The following is a 16,089-nucleotide window of genomic DNA, read 5'->3' as shown; positions in this document are numbered from 1 at the left end:
CTCTAACTCTAATCCTAACTCTAACTTGTTATGACAAAAACCAAATGTCACTTAATAACAGAAGCGTTATGTCATAAACGTTTATGACTTGTTTATGACACATTCATGACAGTGTCATGTTGTGGTGAGAATTACAAATGACGTGGAAGCAAAACCGTGCTGAGATGTGTTTAGAAAGGGAAACGTTCCCAGGTTTATTACAAGCCGGCTCGGAGGAGAAACATGAAACAAGTTGCCTCAAGTCACCTCCCGAACATTGTCCGTCACAGCCTTATATCTGTTAGTAGGTTCTTTGTCTGCTGCAGTGGAAAAGTTCAGACACGCCCCGGAGATATGCGTGCTTAATTAGTGCCGATCACCTATGGTGAAGTCTGGCATAAGACAAAAGCTGGGCCGTTGTACATGACAAAAGACTTGATTTGCAAATGGTCGAGGCGTCTTGACCAGGCACAGCAGTTAATGCAAATATGAGGGAGACAGGCTGATGATGTTAAAATTACATTTGTATACAGTATGTTACATTTGTATACAGTATGTTCTTACAAATAATTTTTACTACAATGTCACTCTTATGTCGATACTGTCAAGTAAAGTGTAACCCTTTAAACTGGAGATGTAGCTGGCCTAAGAACAGCGAGGGCTAACCTGTCCCAGGGCATCAGGAAGGCAAAAAAGGATTACACAGACAAAATAACAACACACTTCAAAGACAGCAGAGATGCACAGAGCCTATGGCAGGGCATACAGGCCATCACTGACTACAAGCCTGCGCCACGGAGCTGTGAGAACAACACCTCTCTGCTAAATGACCTGAACAGTTTTTTCGCCCGTTTTGAAGCACAAAATGACACTCACCCACAGAAAACCCCACCTCCCCCCCACGACCAACCCCTGTACCTGTCCTCTGCCAGCGTGAAGAGGACACTAGCCACCATTAACCCACGCAAAGCAGCAGGCCCAGACAACATACCAGGACGAGTGTTGAAGGACTGTGCAGAAGAGCTGAAGGATGTTTTTACAGACATTTTCAACACCTCTCTGGAGCAAGCAGTCATCCCATCACTTTTCAAAACTGCCACCATCATACCCGTGCCAAAGAAATCATCACCATCATGCTTCAATGACTACCGTCCTGTAGCACTCACGCCCATAATCATGAAGTGCTTCGAACGGCTAGTCATGTCACACATCAAAGCCACCCTACCCCCCACCCTGGACCCCTTCCAGTTTGCATACCGAGCCAAACGATCCACGGAGGATGCAATCTGCTCTGCCCTCCATCCAGCCCTCACCCACTTAGACAATAAAGACTCATATGTGAGAATGCTGTTCATAGACTTCAGTTCAGCATTCAATACCATAATACCACAACAACTCATCAGCAAACTGGACAAGCTAGGATTCAGTACCTCCCTCTGCAACTGGCTGCTGGACTTCCTGTTGCAGAGACCACAAGCAGTACGTGTCGGGGACAACACCTCAAGCACTCTGACCCTGAGCACGGGGGCCCCTCAAGGGTGTGTGCTCAGCCCCCTGCTCTTCACACTGCTAACACATGACTGTACAACCACTCACAGCTCCAACCATCTGGTGAAGTTTGCGGACGACACAACACTGGTGGGCCTCATCACTAAGGGCGATGAGGCTCACTACAGAGAAGAAGTAGACCTGCTGGCTAAATGGTGCAAAGACAACAACCTCCTGCTAAATGTCAGCAAGACCAAGGAGATTGTTGTCAACTTTCAGAGAGGCCACAAACAACTGCCACCACTGTCCATCGACGGAGATGCTGTGGAGAGAGTGAGCAGCACAACATTTCTGGGGGTGCACATCAGCGACGACCTCTCCTGGACCACCAACACAGCATCACTGGCGAAGAAAGCCCAGCAGCACCTCTACTTCTTGCGCAAATTGAAGAAGGCAAGTGCCACGCCTCCTGTCATGACTACATTCTACAGAGGGACCATCGAGAGCATCGTCTCCAGCAGCATCACAGTGTGGGGCGGAAGCTGCACAGATCAGAACAGGAAGACCCTCCAGCGCACTGGTAACACAGCTAAGAGGATCATTGGAGCACCACTCCCCTCCCTGCAGGACATTTACACCACCCGCCTCACCCGCAAAGCACTAATGATTGTCAAGGATACAACCCACCCTGCACACAAACTGTTCAGCCTCCTGCCCTCTGGAAAGCGGTACAGGAGCCTCCGCTCCCGCACCACCAGACTGGCAAGTAGCTTCATCCACCAAGCAATCAGGATGCTGAACACTCTACCCACTCTCCCATCACTGACAGCCCCCCCCACCCACCAGCCAGCCAGGAACCTAGGAAACTAGGATCCTGTCTACCCAAACCCGCCCCCCCCCAACACCGCCCTGTGGAACTGCACTGTGACTGCGCAGCCTAACGTGTTGCTGCTTCACATCAAGCCTGATATACTTGAAATTACTGCATACTGCATATCAATGTAAATATACAGGTCACACAAGCACAAGTTTAAACTTCATGTAACTGTTAAGACTATATAAATATACAACACAACTACCTCTATTTTTTAATATATATATGTCCTATATTTCTATTTTGATACATACATGTTCTATATTTCAGTCTTGCACTTTAATTTAATGTTTATTGTCTATGGCTATGTCTATAGTATGTCTACAGTATGTCTGTATTTAAAGTATGTCTATGTCTGCATGGGAAAGTAAGAAACAAAATTTCAATTCTTTGTATGACCAGTGCATGTAAAGAAATTGACAATAAAAGCCGACTTGACTCGACTTGAATGCCAAGCTGTTTTTGGAAGCTTTGTCCTAGAGACCCACGAAAATGGCCTGGTTTTGAGTTGACGTGCATGCGTCACTGATTCGACCCAAAGCAGCAACCGAGTTATGATAAAATGTCCAGATTGTGCATTTTCATGAGTTTTCGATCGTCATATATTTAATTTCCATTCATCACAGAGTTCCCAAAATCACATATAAGGTTGTGTTAGTGTCTAGTTTCGTTAGAGTGTTAGAGTGTTTTTTCATAAAAAAAAAGCTAAAAACTTAATATTATGTTTTTGGCACTCAATGAGTTAAAAGTGATGAACACCTCTCCTTTACTGTCTGTACGTATGTAGGTTTACACCCGTTCGCCACCTATTCAAAGGTGTTCATCACTTGTAAGTGTCCCCCGGAAACACTTCCGTTGTGTTGTGAATATTGCAGCGCGTTTCTGAATTGCTGTTGTGAATTGGCAGCTCGTTTCTGAAATGTAAATGTTTTCTGAATTTGCAGTGCATTTTCTAAATTATGTGCAAGTGTTGTAAGATGAAGATGTTTTCTGAAGTTCTTTGTGTTTTGTCTATTCGCATGTGTTTTGTTGATTTGCATCTGTTGTCATAAATTGCATGTCGTTTGCACCGGTCAGCCACCGTAGCAAACAAACGCTGCATCGCCATTGAGATCACATAAGGAGCTGGCTATCAATGTGGTAACCATAACAGGCTATTTGACATCTTTAGAACACTAAACATATCGGAGGTGTCAAATGTTGAGTTACTCCAGTCTAGATTTTTTGACATTAATCACTCCTATGATGTATTGCTATTGTCTATCCGAAGTAAAATGCCTGTTTCAAAGTTAACTGATGGTAACAAAGGCTATCCCTTCTGGCTTGTTACAGCTACTTAAGTCCTCTTTGTTATGCAATTAATATTACTCTCCCTACACTTTCTCTAAATGGCGTTCCAATTACTGACAAGAAGTGCAGTAACAAACATATTGGAGTTGTGCTTCAGGCAAGAAATAAGATCTCTCCTAGGGGGAAGTCTTCTGGGGTGCAATAATTGGGCCCATTAACTGGCGTAAGTCCTGGTTAACTCCCTTTAGGTTTTGCATAAGTCAAAGAAGTGCACTTTAAAATCTTGCACACAATATATCCAGTAAATTTTCTTGTTTCCAAATATTGTGATACTGAAGATATATGTACATTTTGTAAGGGTCATAGCGAAACTTTGACACATTTGTTTCACAGTTGTCCAATAACTACTAAGTTATGGGCAGACATTGTGAGCCACTCTCAGGGAAATCTTCAATTGAACCCTAATCTTCAATTTTCTTTGAAAGATGTCTTTATGTACTATGAAAATGAGGAAGACACTAGCTTAGAATTGATTTGTAATCTTGTTATTTTGATGACTAAGTTTTATATACACAAGCAAAAATTTGCTTTAGCTACCCCAAATGTAGAACAATTTAGCGCTGAACTTAAGTCCTTTCTTGAAATTGTTAAAAGATTGGATAACAAAAAAGCTACAACATTGCTTAAACATTACAATATTGTGCTTGTTAATTCCCCTTGTTAATTTGTCTTTTTTCTTTTCCTGTTTTTCTTTTCATTTATTTACTTATTAATCGTTGTCTTTGTTTTGTGCAACTTGTAATTTTATTTTGTATAATTGTAACCGTACTGTTTCACTTTTATATTATCTTCATTTGTATTTGTATTATGTCTTTAATAAAGAAAAAAAAAGTTAACTGGTGGTCAAATAACCAAATATCCAATTGTTTGCACCTCCAAGTGGTCTGTGACTTACGTCTGTAGTTACGTCTGTAGAGTTTGTGTGAAAGAATTACCAGACAAATAATAACATGTAGCAGGTGCCTGGGCCCGCCACCGCCATTTCCTTCTGTGCCACGTTATCTGAGAACAGTGAAGCAGGAAGCAAACGATGCGGTGAAGGAAAATGCAGCACGGAGGCCAGTGATGCAAACAATGGATGGTGCGGCGGCCAGGCAGGAGTGAGTGCGATGTGATGTGGCAGAGGCAGGGGTCCAGGCGTCCACCTGGGCAAACGCAACCTACCATTTAATATAGTAGCCAAGTATACCTATTGGCTAACCAATTAGGCAGCCATTATGGGGCGCCCCACCCATTAATCCTGCTACACTAGCAAGAATTATCCCAGTAGCCTAGGTATCAGGTCACGAGGCTATCTGATTTGCATCCTCTGGTCATTCTTGAAAACGACAGCGAGTTACAGGAAATGTTGGCAACGGGCAACCATTTCGTTTATACGACATTTCCCTCGCTAAACTGAAACTTTTTCGGACAGTTGCAGCGCATGGATACTGGATAAATAACCACTCATTTTGTAAGGCTAGTTAGAAACGAAACATGTCTTACTGTAACACAAACTGCGTTGAAAAGCCTGTTGCCGCTGCCTTTAAGGTACTTGGGCGTTGCATCGGTAAATATCCGTGGTTGTTTTTCATTCTTCCTCTGATGATATCGTGCGGACTCGGAGGAGGATTTTACTTTCTTCATCAGAGAGAGGTACATAACATTGAGGACCAGTTCACGCCACTAAACGGCCCAGCGAAAGAGGAGAGGGCGTTTGTCAAACAACATTTTCCTCCAGGCAAAGATTTCTCCCAATTGAAGCTCTATACCGAGGGCGTGTATGCGTCGTTTATCCTGGTGAAGAAGCCTAATATACTCACTGTAAAGGCGTTTCAAGAAATAATGACATTAGACGAGCGAGTGAAAAGTCTCAAGACAAGTACAAACAAGACATTTGAAAACCTGTGTGCTAAGAAGAAAAACAAATGTGTCTCGAATGACGTTTTAGATATTGTAACGTATAAGGCTAGCAACATTGACAATATGACTATATATTACCCATTTCATGGAAAAACATTTTTTGGAACAGTTATTGGCGGTGTTAAATATAGACCAGAAACTAAGGAAATTCAGAGCGCCGATGCGATACGATTGTTCTACTACTTAGAAGAAGACCTCGGAAATGAAACTGATGCCTGGCTGAGTTTGTTTATTGACACTTTCTCATCGGAGACAAAATATGCTGAATGGGTAAGAAGATCATGTGTGAAATTTGAGTCTTGTTGCATGTGGGAGAAAAACGTTGATGGCTTTGTGTACAGTGGCAATATGAAACTATAAGGGAGACACGCACCTATGTCCGTTATTTATGACTGGCGCGCTGCGAAGCGGCAGTTTTTTTGTCTTCTTTTGTCTGATTTTTCTTCCGGATTTTTTTTTTTTTTTTTGTATGTTGGCCTCCAGGGGTCATGTCAACCCATCCCATCATATCCACTCATTTGATGTAAAGCGCCACCTAGTTACAAATGAAAAAGCAAAAACGAGCCATTGTAGTCGCAGGTATCTTTGGCTGACAGGTTCAAAACCGACAGCATTTTTAGTGTAGGATCATTTAGACACCCTCTGAATGCATGCCAAGTTTCGTGGAATTCCGTTCATGGGGGACCATACAATAAATGAATATATGTACATTTAGTGACACACTACGCATGCACATACACAAACACACACATAAAGATACATGCACACACTTGTAGGCACAGACACACACATAAACACACATACGCATAAACACATATACACACACACGCACACAAGCACATGTACGCACACACAAACATACACGTACGCGCACGCACAAACACACACATGCAGGAACATGCACATAAACATACATGAACATTACACTCTATACACATGCACAACATACAGAAAATCAGGACTTACAGTAGTACCTGGCCCAAGATGCTACCCAAATCCTGGTACAGGCCATAGTTATCTCTCGACTCAACTACTGTAACGCCCTCCTGACACGTCTCCCAGCCTGCAACGTGAAACTACTTCAGATGATCCAGAACGCGGTCTACAACCAACCCAAAAGGGCACATGTTACCGCGCTGCACATCCAGCTACACTGGCTACCTATGGCCGCTCGCATCAAATTCAAGTCTCTAACGCTTGCCTGCAAAGTAGATTCCGGTTCTGCTCCCACCTACTTGAATGCCCTCATACAGGCATACGCTACCTCCTGACCGTTGTGCTCCCCAGACGAACGACGTCTGGCTCTGCCACCGGTACACTCAGGCCAATCCAAACTTTTGTCATCTGTTGTTCCTCGTTGCTGGAATGCGCTACCAATTCCTACTATAGCAGGGACATCCCTCTTCATCTTCAAAAAACTCCTGAAGACCCTGCTCTTCAGAGAATCTCCTCGTAACACTACTTACAACTAGCCTTGCTATTTCTAACACTTACACCTGACTAGAACTGACCCTGGACTGCATAAAAACAGCACTCACTGAAGCACTTTTTCTTATTGTACGCTACCTTTTTAAATTGGCTTAAATGGTTCTAGAATTGTTGAGAGAATTGTTTTAAAAAGCTTTAAACTGTTTACCATGTTGTAAGTCGCTTTGGCTTAAAATGCGTCAGCCAAATGTAATGTACCTTAATGTAATAAACACACACACACACACCCCATTACCCCTACACAACCACTCACAAGTGAACACAGACACGCACACATGCAAAATGTTTTGCATGGATGTGCGCTGGTGCACGTTCCTGTGGATGAGAGAAGCAGGGTGCGTTATGCACCCGCCCATATAACTGTTGATAATGCGCTCTTAAAATAACATGTAAACAACTCGCCATGGATTTCTGATCAAGTTTCTCTTAATGCGGCGTTATGCGTTTCAGGTAGTGTATGATAGCGATTTTAGATAATGCGCCAGACCACACCTTAGGTCGTTAATTGCCCCACCCCTGAGTGCATTGTTTAATAAAAGAGACGCGCATAGCGCAAAACTCGAGTGTAAGATAGGAATAAACTTTGCGTTGGGATAATAATCCGCCAGGTTTTGCGTCAGGCCTAATGCCTTAGAGGAGTCATAGAATTAATTTGTTGAGTATTTTACGGTTCTCTGGCGTCTCCAGGTGTGGTCAAGTTGCATCATTCACACAAATTAAATCATGAATCACTCTTCTGGGAAAAAGGCCCAAACTACAGAAAAGAAAAGAATTTAGAATTTCAAAAGGAGCATTCCTATTTAGTAATATCAAAGTAGTCAGAAAATAAATGATAGCAAGTAAGTTTATTGGTCATTTGTGGAGATGGAATGCTCTGTAAAAATGGAAGGCTCTGCTTTTTAAATATAGTTTCCTGTGAATGTGAATAAATTCCTGTAAATGAATCCATTTGATATAGAGTATGTGTCTGTTCCATGTGTTTGTTGCAGGGCTCTATATCCATTTTCACATCATTGTCAAGAGAAGAAGAGCTGAAAAAGAATAGCAAAAGTGTGACCCCCTTGTTTTCCATCACATATTTTTTGGCCATCAACATATCTATTCTTTCTTGCCTAAGGTATGTCATCTCTTATACAGTATGCCTACCACGGTTTAGAGCATTTGTTCAGATTATTCCAGAAATGAATTCCCATTGTATGGCAGATGATATCAACTGATGGTGGTTAAGTGTCTGTGTGGTAAGTACCTGTCATCTATTCCCAGGTTGGACTGTGTGAGGAACAAGGTATCTGTGGCCTGCTTTGGGGTGTTTTCTGCAGGGCTGTCTGTGCTGTCCAGTTTCGGCCTGCTTCTGTATTGTGGGATGCCATTTGCAATAACTGTGACGACCTCTCCCTTCCTGATTCTTGGTAAGGCTCATTTTGTAAAACTTGACACATGTTGGGACATTGCACACATGATTGCCTATTCAGATGTACATCTGTTACGATACAATTCAAACGTGCAATTTAAAGCTAGTGATTCTCTTTTCGCACATTAACTTTAACAGGCTAATCTAAAATCCAAATGTACTCCCAAACTGATCTACATAGTTATATATTTCCTTCTAACCCAAAAGAGAAAAAGGGCATTCTCTGACAGTCATCTTTAATTGATGATCATGACGTCTTCTCTTGTTACATATTACCTTTCCAGACAACAGGGGGGCACACCTCAGTCTCAGGCCATTTCTGAAATGCCTGGCAATACTAGTTTTCATACATGGAATCACCTAAGATTAAGATTAAAGGGGAACTTGGCAACTATTTCAACGTAATAAACCCGTTTAGAAATCATTCGGATGGTTAAATGACCTGTTCCGGTGAAAATGGTGACTTTCCCCGCTGCGCCTAGTGTCCCCAGGCGGAAAACCAACCTTGCAACATTGAGACTTACCGTCCCGGAAAGAGAAGTGAGAAACAAGAAACTCGTTTTAAATCGTGTTTCTTACCTTGTAACATCCACATAGTTCTGCCAAACTTATGCTAACTGTTCGCTATCTTGTAAACAAATCCATGTGCTTTATCGTTACCTTTTCCCACAGTTTGAAATAGCATAATGCACAATTTCTCCAGCAGAGGGGGAAATCCTGCCAAGTTTCCCTTTAAACTCAGTAAAAATCAGAAGCTGCTCCAATAGCTTATCATCATGATCATCTTGGTGAACAGTTTTCCCCGACGCATTCTACTATCAGTGACTGACGCGTGAGAAGCGTTTCTGTGTTCCATTCATTCATTTTCACTGGGGGCGTGCCCTGCCATGCTTCTGTTAATTTGTGGCACAATTGAATGGTATTATGGAACCGGGGGTCGACAGAAAAAGAAACTAAAACTTTCCCCGATCAAGATATACTTTTTAATTTGGTGTCATCAAGTAGGCATAAATTTTTGGGGTAGCCTGTAGTGTACGAGAGCCCATTGAAACTGAACCACTCGTGCGTAGGCCATTAAGCAATGGCATTTAAAACAACGAATAAAGATTCCTGTAACTGTCCACGAAAAGAGCTAGCCTAATCCACTGCACGAAAAAAAATGGAAATTGCGACTAGTTGTAGGTCTGACAGTGGTAAATATCATAGCAAATAGCCTATGGCAATGACAGCTTTAAAAAAACATTTATTTTGTCTCGCTGGAGTGAACGCAGAATGTGGGCTGTTGTGCATATGAATGAATTAGGAAAATGATCTGCATCTCTGTTAACTAAAAGCTAGTCTTCCTAACATCTCCATTGTTAACGTGAAATATGTCTCCATGCAAGGTAGTGTCAAGCCATGAAGAGATAACCTTCTGCAGGTAGCAATGTTCACAACACTGCCTACAGAGCATAGCCTACCTTAAATTGTAAGTGGTCAGTAACAGCATAATGTAACTTAATCAGAGCCGGACCGCCCTCTACGCACACTACACACGTAGGGCCCTCGCCTCTCCCTTGCATCAAGAGTTATATTGTTGATTAGAGGATGAGAAGAGAAAAAACTCTATGCAAGTGAACTGTGTCCCTCTTCAGGTTTGATGTCAACAAATAATAATAGCTGATCTGCTGACTTGCATCTCTCAAATCTGTGTCTGTAACCTAGGCAATGAAATTACGTTCACTGTTGGTTTTTAATGACAAATGAGTAACAGGCTACGCAACTATTGGCAAACTTTTACATACCCTCCTTCTAGCCATCAGTTAGCTCACGCCATGTTTGCTTGTCAACTGCTCACCAGAAATAAACATTGCATAACACTCCTGCGATCCAAGACAGGTTCTCTTTGAGTTTGGTTTTTCAATATTTATTTAAACTAATCCAATAGCAAACATCCTGACTTACATCCTCATATGCACATCTCATTTCCAAATTATAGCCTATAGACACGGACACAAGTTACTCTACTAAATGAAAGGCACAAGGCGCCTAATTAGATTTACACACAACCGATACAATGTAATCATGACTTTAAAGGTAGGTGTTAAAAAAGTTTAAAATATGAAATGTTTAAATGTCAAATTATTTTAGGCTATTAAGGAACTCCAAAATATATGAATGAAATATTATATATATATATATATACAATATAATATATATCATATTTTACACCTAGGCTATTATACATAGCTCTGCGAAAACAAATAAGAGATCCATGCACATTTTTCTGATGTTATCCTGTTCCTGTTGCCTGTTGCTGAGTGACATGCATAATGAGTATACTATATGGCAGGGGTCTCAAACTCAAATGAGCTGGGGGCCACTTCGGCCAACATCATCTGATTGGAGGGCCACATCAGTGTTAAAGAATAATACAAAAAAGAACGGCTATTTTTTCAAATACTACACAAAACTGCAAAGAGAAAGTGCAAATCTTTTATCTCCTTTTAGACACCTGTGCTAACAACCTTAGTTTATAAATAAAATAATGATAAAATAAATATTAATACAAATTATAAAAAACAAAAAGCATAAAAACAGGTATGTGTGTGTTTCACTCCAAATAAAAAATATTTTCTTCTCATAACTTATTTAAACCTGCATGGCAAACTTTAGGCACCAGGGTTAAGAAAACAACACTATTGGATTTTGACCAATGGCTTGAAAGTGGTCTTTGTAAGGCTTTGTAAGGCTTGAAAGTCCTACTGTGAATCTTTGAGTATAAAAAAAAGTTTATGAAGGGGGTAAATGTATCTAATTTGCCACTGGATGGCAAGCACCTCAAATTATGCACCTTTCAGTAAATACTGGATGTTGAACATATTTGAGCAGGTTTACAGGTTTTGTCATATTACCCACATAACAAATTAACAGGAAAACAGTAGGCCTAAGATGTAAACCAACAATAGTAAACTATTACTAGCCTATATCCACAAACCGTTATTATAGGCCTACAATAAAGTAGCCTGGTCAAATCGGTTCCTATCGTGGGTGACTGTTCTTTAGAGCCCTATTTTTATTACCCCTGCTGTCTGTACCACGTCCATTACGGACACTATCATCACGATTACCACTGCCACCCCCAGCTATGTTGGGCAGAGGGTCGAAATAAGCATGGTAGGGCCTATGCTTAGTGGACACCGTTGTATACACGCAAAGACGCACCTTCATTCACAGACGCACTGTTACTATCACCGTCAATAGACGATCGATCATAATCTCCAAAAGGCAGATATTCTCCTTCAGAATCAGAATCTAGGTGAATAACATAGCCTACCCAAGACTTCACACGTGAACGTTTTTTGGTGTAGGTCTATTTCTGCTTCAATTTGTGCAAAACTATGGCCTGCATCACTTCCGCGTCATTACAAACAAATGCACGTCTTTGTGTTTCTCACGTGTAAATACAAGCTCTTGAATCGAAGCTCTTTAGGGGCAGCCGTGGCCTACTGGTTAGCAGTAGGCACGGCTGAAGTGCCCTTGAGCAAGGCACCTAACCCCTCACTGCTCCCCGAGCGCCGCTGTTGATGCAGGCAGCTCACTGCGCCGGGATTAGTGTGTGCTTCACCTCACTGTGTGTACACTGTGTGCTGTGTGTGTTTCACTAATTCACGGATTGGGATAAATGCAGAGACCAAATTTCCCTCACAGGATCAAAAGAGTGTATATATATATATATATATATATATATATATATATATATATGGATGCCTAGCAACTGGTGGAGGAGAGTACAAATGGGATTTGTCACCGTACTTGGATCTATTGGTTTTTTAATCAGTGTAGTTGTTTGTCGCAATTAAAAAATACCCTCAAGGGCCGAATTACATTATTATTTTGACATTAGGCCCGGGCGCGGGCCTGAGTTTGAGACCCCTGCTATATGGTATATAAGACTGTAGTGTTACAATGTAATAGAGGCAATCACAAAGAAAATAGGTAGGCTTCCTGCATGACCCATTCCGAATGAATTGTCTCTGATATAATAAATACAACACATTGGACTCGAAAAGATATTTGGCAATACTACTTTCACACAAGTGATGGCACCCTTGCGTACTACGTACTGTACTACTTTTCAGTCAAGATCAGTATATTAGCAGTGGTACGTCATGTTCGGGGGAAAAACAATGCTGTCTCTTTGTAAGTCATGCAGACGTTGCTTTGGAGAATTAACTGAACAAAATTCTTTGTTCTGCACATCTTAGGAAAAGTGTTATCTATTTTATAAACACATTATAAAATCAAACTCTTGAGGAATTTTGCTTTGTTCGTGCACAAAACCCTTTCTATAGGTATTGGTGTGGATGACATGTTCATCATGATCTCCTGCTGGCAGAAGACGAGGGTTCATGACAAGGTTGAAGATCGCATGGCAGAGACGTACAAGGAGGCGGCAGTCTCCATCACCATCACCACTCTGACTGATGCCTTGGCCTTTTACATCGGCCTCCTGACTCCTTTTCGCTCTGTGCAGTCCTTCTGCATGTACACCGGCACAGCCATCCTCTTCTGCTACATCTACAACATCACATTCTTCGGTGCTTTTCTGGCCCTGAATGGACGACGAGAGGGAAGCAACAGACACTGGCTTACATTCAGGAAGGTTGAAACTCCAAATCCAGACAACAAGGGCAATGCCTGCTCAGTTGGAGGAGCTTATGATCACCAAACAGGTGCAGAGGAGGAAATGCCCATCAATGTCTTCTTCAAGAAGTATTATGGTCCATTCTTAACTAAAAGATACACCAAGGTCTTTGTTATTTTGCTCTATTTTGTATATGTGGGTGTGAGCATGTATGGTTGTTTTCAGATGAAAGAGGGTATAGATCTGAAAAACTTAGCTACAGATGACTCATACGTAGTTAATTACTATGATAATGAGAATCAGTATTTCAAAGACTTTGGACCGTTTGTTATGGTAATTATAAAAGACAAAACATTTGAGTATTGGAATAAGACTGCACAAGACAATCTCATGGGTTGTGTTAGACAGTTCGCAAATTCAGACATGGTGCCCAAAAATGTGACTATTTCATGGCTTGATGCCTTTGTGGAATATGGAAAGGGTACTGGTTATGATTTCTCAGACCAGAAAACATTCATGAGTTTTTTACCAAGCTTTCTTAAACTGTCAGGCTTCAGTGAAGATGTTGATATTCAAGATGGTGTGATTCAAGCTTCCCGAATCTTTATACCAACAGTTAATGTCAGGACTGCAGTAGACGAAAAGAACATGTTGAGTTTTTTTAGAGACACCGCTAGTAAATGTGGTGAATCTGCAAATGGGGTAAACTTAATGGTGTACCACCCAACATTTATTTACTTTGATCAGTATGCCGTCATTGTCAGCAATACCATCCAGAACATCATAGTGGCTACTGTCGCTATGCTTGTCATTGCCCTTCTGCTGATTCCACACCCTCTCTGTTCTCTGTGGGTGACCTTTGCCATTGCCTCTGTAATAGCAGGCGTAGCCGGTTTCATGGCTTTGTGGGACGTTAATCTGGACTCCATCTCCATGATCAACCTGGTAATCTGTATCGGCTTTTCTGTTGACTTTTCTGCACACATTTCTTACGCCTTTGTCTCAAGTGAAAAGAGAACAGCCAATGGAAAAGCCATAGATGCTCTCTATAACCTTGGGTATCCAATAATCCAGGGAGCTTTATCAACAATTGCTGGGGTTATTGTCCTGTCAGCAGCAAAGAGCTACATCTTCAGAACCTTCTTTAAGATCATGTTTCTTGTCATCTCCTTTGGGGCTGTCCATGGACTTGTGTTTATCCCAGTGTTTTTGACATTCTTTGGGGTTTGTGGAAAAAAAGTAAGAACAGAAAGTGACAAATCCATCACCAACAATATAGAACTTAAAAAAATGAACGATACATTAGAGCCCGACCAAAATGGCATTTTAAAGAACGATACAGATTTCGATATTTGAGGTTTCAAAAACTGATAACCGACATATCGGTCGATAGACATCTTTAAACAACACAATATACAAATTCTCTCCCATAGCCAAGTTCTGATGAAGGTGGGATATTATGTGTTTAAAAAGGCCTATCTGCTATCTTAATGAAAGGCTCTTATACAGTAATCTATTAAATAATTATTATGAAATAAATAGTCGGGTCTTTGATAACCACCATTGCCACAATCTACGTTGTAGGCTATTCACAGTTCATGCCTAATGACGCTATCCCTTCATGTAAGAAAAGAAGAAGAAATTTTACAAGTACGATCTGTTACTTTTACTTTTAGCCTTTTTAAACCATGCACTTCCTTACTTGGTGTAAACACCTTGTTGAAATACAAGAAATTGAAGACTGAAACTGTTTTTTAAGGATGCATCATAGACAGGCATCTATGCCCTGCTGTTATTTTAAACTGGCATACCATGGCATTAGCTAATTCTGGGATGACAATCGAAGGAGACAATTACTGTGCTATTATCAAGTTACTTGGTACCTTTTGACGTAACATTAAGATGATGACCAATGGCTCTAAGGTCAACATTAGGCTATTGCAGTACAGTAAAAACGAAACATGTCCGATAAACACTCAGGTTTATTTAGGCTTCCAGAAGAAATTATACATTTGACGTGAAAATATCCTTATACCATGAATACACAAGCCACTCCACAAAGCTATGAAACAGCTTTGTCAGTGTAGTAAGTAGAACCAAATTAAGCATGTGTCTTGCAGCAAAATGGTGGATAAATCACACAATGACAATACTAGTAGAATTTTTAATGAAGGATCAATGTTCGGTTTTCCTACACTTAATTAAAAAATATTTATCATACGTTATAAATGCATATCAGTTGTCAAATGCAAAAACATCTCAGGTGCGGTGCCCAGAGAGGTGAGGTGCCCAGCATTTAAGTCTCTGGAACAGGGGCTCGCCACCAGGATGGGACCATGTATTTTTTAACAGAGCAGACTGTTGTGTATGTCTTCATTGTATTGTTTGCTTAGTCTTACATATATGTTTTTAATGATTATAACTTGTTCAGAGTCGATAGGAGTGGGAGAGGGGGTGATGTGGCAAACTACGCCAAATCAACTCTCCCTGTAATGATTTTAAATGCTTTATCGGTTCAACATAGCTTTAAATTTGTTGCTGTTAACATTATTTTAGGCTCTACCTCTATTACTGTAGCAGGGGTCTATCGACCCCCTCTGCTGTCTCAAACTCATTAGATGCCTTTGCAAATCTGCTTGTAAAGCATTGTAATGGGGAGCTTCTGGTCTTCGGTGACTTTAATATCAACTGGCTTAACAACTCTTCTGGCTACCTCAAACGGGTTAGGCTAAACCTGTCAGACCACAAGCACAAGATAGCGTAGCACAAGATCCTGGGCCCCTGCAAAGGCAGTCCTGATGGGCCCCCAGGCAGTCCTGATGGGACCAGATCTCACATGGTCACAATGAGAAATTTTAAATCTTTTAATAGCCAAGCTTTTTTATCTGATGTTTTTTTTTATAGTAATTTATATCTTACTTCAGAAATGATGGATTTTGAACTGACACTTGATTTCTTTATAAAAAAAAT

At 41.1% G+C, this 16,089-nt stretch overlaps 1 protein-coding gene across 1 annotated transcript; it reads left to right on the top strand.

Moving 5' to 3' along the window:
* The first annotated feature begins 4,791 nt into the window (after window positions 1-4,791).
* Window positions 4,792-15,348, top strand: LOC121688889 (patched domain-containing protein 3-like). The gene is made up of 4 exons (XM_042068813.1): window positions 4,792-5,863; window positions 8,071-8,198; window positions 8,345-8,490; window positions 12,827-15,348. Exons 1-4 carry the CDS (start codon window positions 5,168-5,170, stop codon window positions 14,473-14,475), a joined length of 2,619 nt encoding a protein of 872 aa, XP_041924747.1. The 5' UTR covers window positions 4,792-5,167; the 3' UTR covers window positions 14,476-15,348.
* The last annotated feature ends 741 nt before the right edge of the window (window positions 15,349-16,089 follow it).

This window comes from Alosa sapidissima, chromosome 17 (assembly GCF_018492685.1).
Source record: "Alosa sapidissima isolate fAloSap1 chromosome 17, fAloSap1.pri, whole genome shotgun sequence".
In the NCBI taxonomy this organism is placed as follows: domain Eukaryota; kingdom Metazoa; phylum Chordata; class Actinopteri; order Clupeiformes; family Clupeidae; genus Alosa; species Alosa sapidissima.
This window is presented reverse-complemented; position numbering and strand designations above follow the sequence as displayed.

Coding starts and splice junctions, on each gene's coding strand:
- LOC121688889 (XM_042068813.1), top strand. CDS start 5,168: ATGTCTTACTGTAACACAAACTGCGTTGAAAAGCCTGTTGCCGCTGCC. Junction 5,864..8,070: donor AGACAAAATATGCTGAATGG/GTAAGAAGATCA, acceptor TGTTTGTTGCAG/GGCTCTATATCCATTTTCAC. Junction 8,491..12,826: donor CTCTCCCTTCCTGATTCTTG/GTAAGGCTCATT, acceptor CCCTTTCTATAG/GTATTGGTGTGGATGACATG.